The sequence below is a fragment of the Bubalus bubalis genome, chromosome 17 (assembly GCF_019923935.1).
Source record: "Bubalus bubalis isolate 160015118507 breed Murrah chromosome 17, NDDB_SH_1, whole genome shotgun sequence".
In the NCBI taxonomy this organism is placed as follows: Eukaryota; Metazoa; Chordata; class Mammalia; order Artiodactyla; family Bovidae; genus Bubalus; species Bubalus bubalis.
In genome coordinates, this window is record NC_059173.1 from 11,609,354 (window position 1) to 11,618,713 (window position 9,360).

General features: G+C 51.2%; 1 protein-coding gene across 1 annotated transcript; it reads right to left on the reverse strand.

The window, feature by feature from the left end:
- On the reverse strand, window positions 1-8,170 carry SDS (serine dehydratase). Its single transcript, XM_006053025.3, has 8 exons — window positions 8,013-8,170; window positions 4,449-4,603; window positions 4,135-4,174; window positions 3,794-3,933; window positions 3,612-3,703; window positions 2,592-2,819; window positions 1,701-1,825; window positions 1-643 (listed from the first exon to the last, which is right to left on the reverse strand). The coding sequence occupies exons 2-8, from the start codon at window positions 4,599-4,601 to the stop codon at window positions 438-440; spliced, it is 984 nt and encodes a 327-aa protein (XP_006053087.1). The 5' UTR covers window positions 4,602-4,603; window positions 8,013-8,170; the 3' UTR covers window positions 1-437.
- Between the last annotated feature and the right edge of the window lie 1,190 nt (window positions 8,171-9,360).

Genomic DNA, 9,360 nt, shown 5'->3' on the forward strand with positions numbered 1-9,360 from the left:
TAGAAGAACTCAAAGAGGAGCTTTGTTTCGATAAAAAAGCACTTATGAAAATCAAAGTTTGCACAATAGAAAAGTAAAGGGAATTCCCCGGTGGTCCGGTGGCTTGGACTCATGCTGTCACTGCTGAGGGCGCAGGTTCAATCCCTGGTCAGGGAACTAAGATCCCACAAGCCACAAGGCATGGCCAGGGGTAGGGGTGGGGATGGATTTAAGAAAAGTGAGTAAGGGTTGGGCTTCCTGAGGAAAAAATCAAACACTCAAACGAGTTCAGTTCACAGCCTTGCTGGCTACTGCCTTTCCAGCCGCTGCACACAGTGGTCTCAGGAGAAACCAGGTTAACTAACTGGTGTGGGCCATGGGCTCCCAGCAGACACAGGAATACTATTTACAATGAGGCACTGGGTCATGCTGCAGAAAACTCTGTGGGGGAGGGGTCCTCACTGGGACAGCCTGTCCATGCCCAGCTGCTTCTTGAGCGCCACCAGCTGCGCCAGGCTGATGTTGCTGCCCCCACAGACAATGACCACAAGGGAGGACAGCGGGGTGCGGAGTTTCCCCTCTCCTTGCAGCTTCTGAATCACGTTGCTGTAGACGGCGGCCAGGGCGGCCCCACAGGCGGGCTCCACCAGGATCTTCTCGTCATCTGCCAGAGGAAGAGGATGGTGGAGCTGGAGCCAGGAAACCTCCGGGCCACTGGCGAAGCCATCAGCTGTCAGCCCTGGCCACAGACTGGTCCTGGACCACCCCCCCCCACCCCCCCATCATTACCGTCCATTGACCTTCTAGGGCCTGAGTCAGGGCTGAATTTCAACATCAGCGCTAACACTGCTATGCTTGTAATTTCCTGAGCATTGTGTTAACGTCATCTGAGCAAGAGTGCCAGCACTGATTGGCCAAACTAACTCCCAGTACAGGAGAATTAAATGGCAGCATGAGTGAGTGTGTGTGTGTGGGTGTAAGATCCCTGTTCCAGGATGAACCCCGTCAAAGTCCAGCTGAGGGACTTCCCTCGTGGTCCAGCTAAGACTGTGCTTCCGCAGCACACGGTGCAGGTTTGACCCCTGGTTGGGCAGCTGAGATCGCCCGTTGCTGCTGCTGTTCAGTTGCTAAATGGTCTCTGACTGACTCTTTGCGGCCTGATGGACTGTAGCTCTCCAGGCTCCTCTGCCCATGGGCATCTCCAGGCAAGAATACTGGAGTGGGTAGCCATTCCCTTCTCCAGGGGATCTTCCCGACCCGGGGTCGAACCCGAGTCTCCAACGTTGCCTGTACTGGCAGGTGGATTCTTTACCACTGAGCCACCTGGGAAGCCCATGCTATGTGGCAAAAATAAAAAAGCTTATCTGGAAGAGTAAAAGGAGAATCAAAAGGATATTTTAAAGAGTCCAACCTAGTCACAGACTCACCTCTGAATCCAAACCTGAGGCCCATAATTTCCTTTTTCAACTGACTACATTGCTCAGAACCCACATTTTACATACTCAGTTATTTTCCCCTGCTCTTACATTATCTGACTTTTATCATTTGTCCCCTTGGTCTTCCTGTTTTAACCCCTGGACTGCAGTAACTTTCATTAATGGGAAGTTCCACAGGCAGACAGGAGACGGAATTGCGAATGACAGCCCTTGGGGTGCCAAATGGACGCCACATAACCCTTAGTCAGCAGGGGTGGGTCTCAAAAGGACTTAGCACATACATACCCACAAACTTCTCAAGAGCGGCCACAGCTTCCTGGTCCGAGACAACTTCAGAGAAAATGGGATGTTCCCGATAAACCTTCATAGCCTGCGCTGCCACGGTGGTCACGCCCAGGGCTTTGGCAACACTGGGAGGGACAAAGATGGAGAAAAGGGGAAAGAGACAGGAGAGAGGAGGGAGGCAGACCATGTGATTACCTTCTGGCCAACAAGAGGTAAGTGGACATATCTGTGTCTTTAAAGGAAAAGTCAGCTTCTGCCCTGACTTCTTCTTGCCAGACGGAGTGTGGGTGTGATAGCCAGCACCTAAGCAGCTTTCTTGGGCCATAAGTCTATACGATGAGGATGATGGAGAACAAAATCAAGGGTCCTGGGCCCCTGGCTTCATGGAGCTAGACTTTTTTATATGAGAGGAAATAAAGTTCAATTTTGTTTAAACCACTGTTATTTTGGACTCCTGTATAATGGGGCTAAACCTAATATTAGTCAAACACCATCTGGGAAAGGTTTGGGGCTGGGATATGAACCCCTTGGGAGCAGGCACTGTGTTTATTCACCACTGTCTTTCTAGGATTGACCAGTGCCTTGCACTTTTTAGGGGCTCAGTAAATGGTAAATTAATGAGGTGTGTTAAACCCTACCACAGAGGAACCCAATAAAGGATTGTTAGCCTTTTCATGCTAGGAAGTGTGATGTTCATGGTACAGAGTCGCACGGACTTGAGTTCATTAACAGCCATACCACTCACTGGTTGTGTGACCCTAAGTGACCAAAGCCTCAGTTTCCTCACCTGCAAAATGGGGCTGGCATAGGGATCTACCTCGCCACCAGCACCGAGGGGGGAGCTTCCCACAACACTCGCTGAATATAACGACAGCCTCCCTGGCTGCTTACCTGGTAATGCAGGGCAGGGTGACGAGCTTGCCGGCCTTGGTGGAAGCGTGGAAGCTCTCTGCTCCGATGGTCTCCATGGTGACGACGGGCACGTCCCTCCAGCCCACCTCTGCCAGCCCCTGAACCACTCCGCACAAGAGGCCTCCGCCCCCTACTGCCAGCACAATGGCCCCTGGCTTTTCGGTCATCGTCTCCTTCAGCTCCTTCACGATGGAAGAGTGGCCTTCCCTGGAGGAGGTGGGTGGGGAAGGGGGGCTCAGGTCAGGGCTGCGCTGCCTGGAGACACCAGGCAGGGGTCCTGAAGATGCTGCTTACCCTCTGTTTGCCCTCATCCCAGGCAGCTGATGGGCCTTGAAGCTGGTTCCCTCAAACCTGACTCTACCCTATTTCCAGCTGCCAACACCTGCATCTCCACCTGTCTTCCTGTGGCCTCTGGAGCACTGTGAATGTGGCGGCTGGCAGTGCCAGGAAGCGAAACCCCCAGGAGCGGCCCTCAATCTATTACAGGAATTAAGAATTACAGGAATCGATGCATAGACACTCCTTGCCCAACATCCTCTCCCACGGGTTCGACAACCCTGGTCATGGTCCATGCTGGCTCCCAGGAGCCCCAGAGGGATTAAGCTCCACCCGCCCACAGTGGTTACCAGTCCATCACTACCCTTCCTTTCTTATCTCTCTTCCCCAGTCTTCGAATCAGTCACCTCCCAAGTCAACTGCTTTCCCTGAGATCTTTGTCTCAGGTTCTGCTTCCAGGGGCCCCAATCACACACACACACACACACACACACACACACACCCCTGTGTATCTGAGCCCAAGCATTCGCCCATGGTCCAGGAGAACGGGCACTGGCGCACATGGGTGAGGGCACCAGCAGGCGTGCCTGTGTGTGTGCTTCCGTGTGATGTGCACACATGTGTATGCTGCTGTGCATGATGGTGTGTATTGGGGCAACTGTCCACTCAGTGGTGTAGAGGCATGGTCACTGCCCACCCCGGTTGACTGGGGCCTCCACATACCAGATGAGGGGGTCGTCAAAGGGAGGGACGTAGACCCAGCCTGAGTTGTTTTTCTCCAGATCCTTGGCCACCCTGATGGCCTCATCCAATGTCTGCAAGATCACAGAGAAAGCGAGAGGGATGAGGGGCCAGGGGACTTGGCCCGGTGCCCTCTGTGGCCCTGGCTCCAGGTTGGTACTCACCTCACCCACCACTTTGACCGTGGCGCCCTCATTCTTGAGCCGCTGGATGGTGAGGGCAGGCGTGGTGCTGGGCACGACAATCGTGGCGGGGATGCCCAGCTTCCTGGCAGCATAGGCGGCTGCCATGCCTGCATTGCCCGCTGCCAGGGGTGGAGGGTAGACAGTGTTGGTGGGGTTGAACCCTCCCTGCATGAGGGCTGGCCACCCTTTGGTATTCTAAATTGGGACTTCTGCAGATGTTTGCAATGGCTCATTTCTGGGGGAACCAGGGCTCAGAGAGGTGGAGCCCCTGACCCCAGGACACACAGCAGAGGACAGGAGGAGGCGTGCAGGCCACTTACCTGAGGAGCAGACGAAATGCTCACAGCCCCGCTCGGCCCACTGCGGAGACAGAGAAGGGAGAAGGTCAGGCCTGACATCTTTTCTCCCCAAAGAGACTAACTGGTTCAGGGATAGGTGAAGGAGAGGAAGGTCACTGATGGCTCTGGCATCAGTCCACGAGGGGACCCTCCAGACTGACGCCCCTTAACCAGAGGAGGTGCCAACGGAGGGTGCCTGTGGGGAGTCAGCAGGGCCCAGCCTGGAACTCCTAGGATGTCACATGGCAGTGGCCCTGCCCTGCCCACAAAGGGGATCTGCCCAGATGAGGCTGTACCATTTTGCAGAGGTGTCCGATGCCCCGGATCTTGAAGGAGCCTGAGGGCTGGGCACTGTCTAGCTTGAGATAGACCGTGGTGCCAGCCACTTTAGACAGAGTCATGCTGTCACGGACCGGAGTTTCCATGTGCAAGGGTCTTCCTGACATCATTGCTGGGAGAAAGGAAGGAAACCCAAAGGGTTAGGGGAGTTGGCCCTGGTGCCAGCTACTGCCACTCAGTAGGCAGTGGGGCTGGGAGGGACCCTGTCCCTAACTTTCTAGGAAGCTGAAGACAAGCCCCAGATTATAGCATCCCGGAGACCTGAGTTCAAATCTCAACTCGGCCACCAACTTGACATCGGACAAGCAATCTCCCTTTGGCCTCAGCTGCCTTATCTGTAAAATGGGCAGAGGTCATCTTCTCTCCTCCTACCCCTGCCCACCTCCGGCCCACCCCAACACACACATACATTATGCAAGGAAGCTATTACCATCAGAAATAATATCCAGGGAATTCCCTGGAGCCTCAGTGGTTAGCACTGTGCACTCTCACTGTTGAGGGCCTGGGTTAGATCCCTGGTTGAGGGATCTCACAAGATCTCACAAGCCGAGAGGCATGGTCAAAAAAAGAAAAAGAAATAACATCTAGACCTTGCAGCTTTTGAAGACTATGAGGTAGAAATAGACTCGTGGGTGTTGACTCAGAATGAGCGGCAAGATTATGGCTAAAACAGGGGCAGGGTATCAGGTCTAGTTTGTGCAAAACCTGCAAGGATGCATGTGCATACCCACAATCCATGTGTACAAGACATCTCAGAAAATGCACAAGAAACCCATCAGGGTAGGGGGCCCCTGGGGAGGACTGGCTCACAGCACCTGCTTTTGTACCATTTCAATGTTTTGCTGTGTGCATGTTTATTACATATTTAAATTACGCATCTTTAAAAACTAATCTCTGAGAGTGAAGGAAGTCAGAAAGAGAAAAAGGAATATCATATATCAATGCATAGATATGGAATCTAGAAAAATGGTACTGATGAACCAATTTGCAGGGCAGGAATAGAGACTCAGACACAGAGAGCAGACTTGTGGACAGCAGGGGAAGGAGAGGGTGGGACGAATTGAGAGAGTAGCATTGACATATATACATTACCATGTGCAAAATAGACAGCTGGTGGGAAGCTGCTGTGTAACACAGGAGCTCAGCCCAGTGCTCTGTGATGACTTGGGGGGGTGGGATGGGGTAGGGGGATGGGAGGGAGGTTCAAGAGATGGGGGATATATGTATCCATACAGCTGATTCAGGTTGTTGTAAGGTAGAAACCAACACAACATTGTAAAGCAACTATATTCCAGTAAAAACTTAATAAAAACAACTAACCTTTGGAAAGCCCTGTACCCGTTAGGGAAGGCTTTTTACTATTGTTATTTTTTTGTAATAACTATTATATTATTTTAACAATCACTTATAAAGTGATTACCAGGACTTCCCTGGTGTTCCAGTGGTTAAGAACCTGTCTTGCAATGCAAGAGGATATGGGTTCGATCCTTGGTTGGGGAACCAAGATCCCCCATACTGCAGGGCTGATAAGCCGGCACACCACAGCTAGAGACCACAAAGCGCAAGAAAAGATCCTGCATGACACAAAGATGCTGCATGCCGCAAGTAAGACTTGAGGCAGCCACACAAGTAAATACATATTTAAAGTGATTACCATGTGCCAGGCATTTTCTTAAGTTTTACAGATATTAACTCACTTAATCCTTCTACCAACCCTAGGAAATGCCCAGGATAATTGCCTAATGTTATTGTCCAGTTCTCCTGTTGAGGAAACAGGTTCTGATTGAGTTTTCCAGATTGATCACTGAGCAATTCCTACCCCCCCGACACCGCTTATGATGCAACACTGAGGCTTTTCTAGGTGGAAGGTGGGGTCAGGTCTACACTTCCTTCCCTTGACCCCTGAGTCGGGGTTGGGGGGGAGGGATGGGGGGAGGGGCTGTGACTGCAGGGGAAAGAACACTATGTGACTTCTTCCAAGCAGTGATGTGCTGGTGAACGTTTAATGACAACCTCGTCAAAGGGAAAGTAACCTTGACTTCTATTGTCTGCACGTCTGTGACATTTCAAGCTACTAACAGGATGTCACTGAACAGGGAGTCGGGAAGAAATGGACATTGTCCACTACTGGGAGCCCTGTGTCATCTGGCTGTAGCCCAGCATGGCTCTCAAGGCCGGGTCATATAAGGTGACTGAGCTGCCAGGCCGCTGGGAAGCTCCCTGCATGAACCCAGCTGCCAAGATGGGAGCAAGCCCGGGCGGCATGCCGGGGGCTGCAGGAGGTGCCTCGCCTAACATGTCCAGCTGATATCCTAGCTGATGGGCAGATATGGCGCCTGACTTAGGGAAGACACTAGCCCAGCTACCGTTATCACACTGCAGCCCCCGAGAGAGACCCAAGCGAGAACTGCCTGGCTGAGTCCAATCAAGCCCGAGCGTCATGACAGAAAGAATTCACCTAGCATGGGTTCGATCCCTGCTCTGGGAAGATTCCACGTGCCAAGGCTCAACTAAGCCCCTTTGCCACAGCTACTGAGCCCGAGTGCTTCAACTACTGAAGCCTGCCTGCCCTAGAGCCTGTGCTCTGCAACAAGAGAAGCCACCGCAGTGAGAAGCCTGCACACGGCGGCTAGAGAGTAGCCCCCATTCAGCGCAACTAGAGAAAAAGTCTGAGTGCATCAAGGAAGACCCAGTGTAGCCAAAAACAAATAAACTAATAAAAATTAAAAAAAAAAAAAGAAACTGCAGGATTGGCTTGTCAAGATCACACAGTGAGTGACTAGGGGAGAAGGGATTATTATTATTTTTTTTTTATGGCCATGTCTCATGGCTTGTGAGATCTTAGCTCCCCAACCAGGGATTGAACCTGTGCCCTCAGCAGTGAGAGCATGGAGTCCTAACCACTAAATTGCCATGTGATTACAAAGAGAAGAGGTAAGATTTGAACCAGGGAGCCTAGGCCCAGACTCCAGGCTTTCTCCAGGACACAGTAGCAGGGGGGAGGAAGGGTGTCTGTCTGCATGGATTCTGGGTGACTGAGAACCTGAGACCCTGCATGCCACAACTAGCTAGAGTCCCCGGGAGATCCCACATGACACAAAGATCCTGTGTGCTGCAACTGAGACCCAACCAGCCAAATAAATAAATAAAAATTAACTTTTATTAGGACTGGGATTGTGGTTAAGACTCCCCGCTTCCAAAGCAGAGGCGAGTGGGGGGCGGTGAGTGGGGTGGGACTGGTTGGGGAATTAAGATCCCACATTCTTAAAAAAAATTAACTACTATTACACATAAACTAAATACAACCACCTTAAAGAGGGAGATTCTGTTATTATTACCTCCACCATACAGATGAGGAAACCGAGGCACAAACCTGGCAGTGAACCCAGCCAGTCTGGCTTCAGAGCATGGGTTTTTACGCTCAACTGACTCTTCCTCCCTCTCTTGCCCAGGGAAAACCCAAGGTGGACGCAGACACTCCAGTCCAGGGGATGGAGGTGTGGATGGATAGGGCGGCTTACCAGAGAAAGGTGAGGAGCTGCGCGTCTGAGCTTCAGGCAAAGGAGGAATAGACTGGAGATGGTCTAGATGGACCCACTGGATAGCCGGTCCACAGACATGAAGTGTAGGAGGGGTAGCGTGTCTTCAGAATTGTCCCAGGTGTTAACGGGTCGGGGCTTTATTCCCTCCTGGAGCATCTGAGCAGCCAATGGGACACCAGGACCGGCCACACCCCGGCCAGGCCCCGCCTCTTGGCTCTAGACTCTTGGGGTTTCCCGGAAAGGAACGCCCCTCTCTCTAGCTGGGTCTTTCTCCCAGTCCTGCTAGCCACGCCCCTTCTCCACCCTCAGCTTCATTTCAGAACAAATACCTACCTCACCACAGCTTTTAGGAAGCTGCCAGAGAAGGGTGTGAAATAATACACTTATCTTCGCTAGCACTTGCTTGGTGCTCAGTGGGCAAGAATCAAACCGGGAAGGAAGTGCATGCTATTATTATCCCCATCTTACAGAAAAGGAAACTGAGGCATACAGTAAGAGGGATGAGCTAGCGCTTGAACGCAGCAGCGTGACCCCCAAATCTGCAATCTGAACACAGGTTTTAACTTTTATTTATTTATTGAGTTTAGAAACTCAAATGTTTGTGCTGAAAAGTGAAAGAAAAATAAAGACTAGTCACCCATATGATGCAACAGGACTGTTCTTAACCATATCAGTTCAGTTCAGTTCAGTCGTTCAGTCGTGTCCGACTCTTTGCAACCCCATGAATCGAAGCACGCCAGGCCTCCCTGTCCATCACCAACTCCCGGAGTTCAGAGTCAGTGATGCCATCCAGGCATCTCATCCTCTGTCGTCCCCTTCTCCTCCTGCCCCCAATCCCTCCCAGCATCAGAGACTTTTCCAATGAGTCAACTCTTCTCAAGAGGTGGCCAAAGTACTGGAGTTTCAGCTTTAGCATCATTTCTTCCAAAGAAATCCCAGGGCTGATCTTCAGAATGGCCTGCTCTTAGTTTCAATTTCATAACAGCTTACCAGAACTTATTTCCCCATAAATGCTTGACTAATACTCTTTAAATTCAAATGTCATTAAACTATATCATGCCTAAATCATGGGTTAAGAATGGAACTATCATGTCAATGTACATGTCTTTTAAAATCTTTTGGCTGCCCAGCAGGGCACGTGGGATCTCAGTTTCTCGACCAGGTATGGAACCCATGCCCCCTGATTTGACAGCATGGGGCCTTAACCACTGGACCATCAGAGAAGTACCATGTCAGCATATTTTTAAGCATTAAAAAGAGAACTCAGAAAAATCCCAAGTGTTGTAAGTATTGGGGATATAAAATTTCAAAGTGAAATTCAACAGAA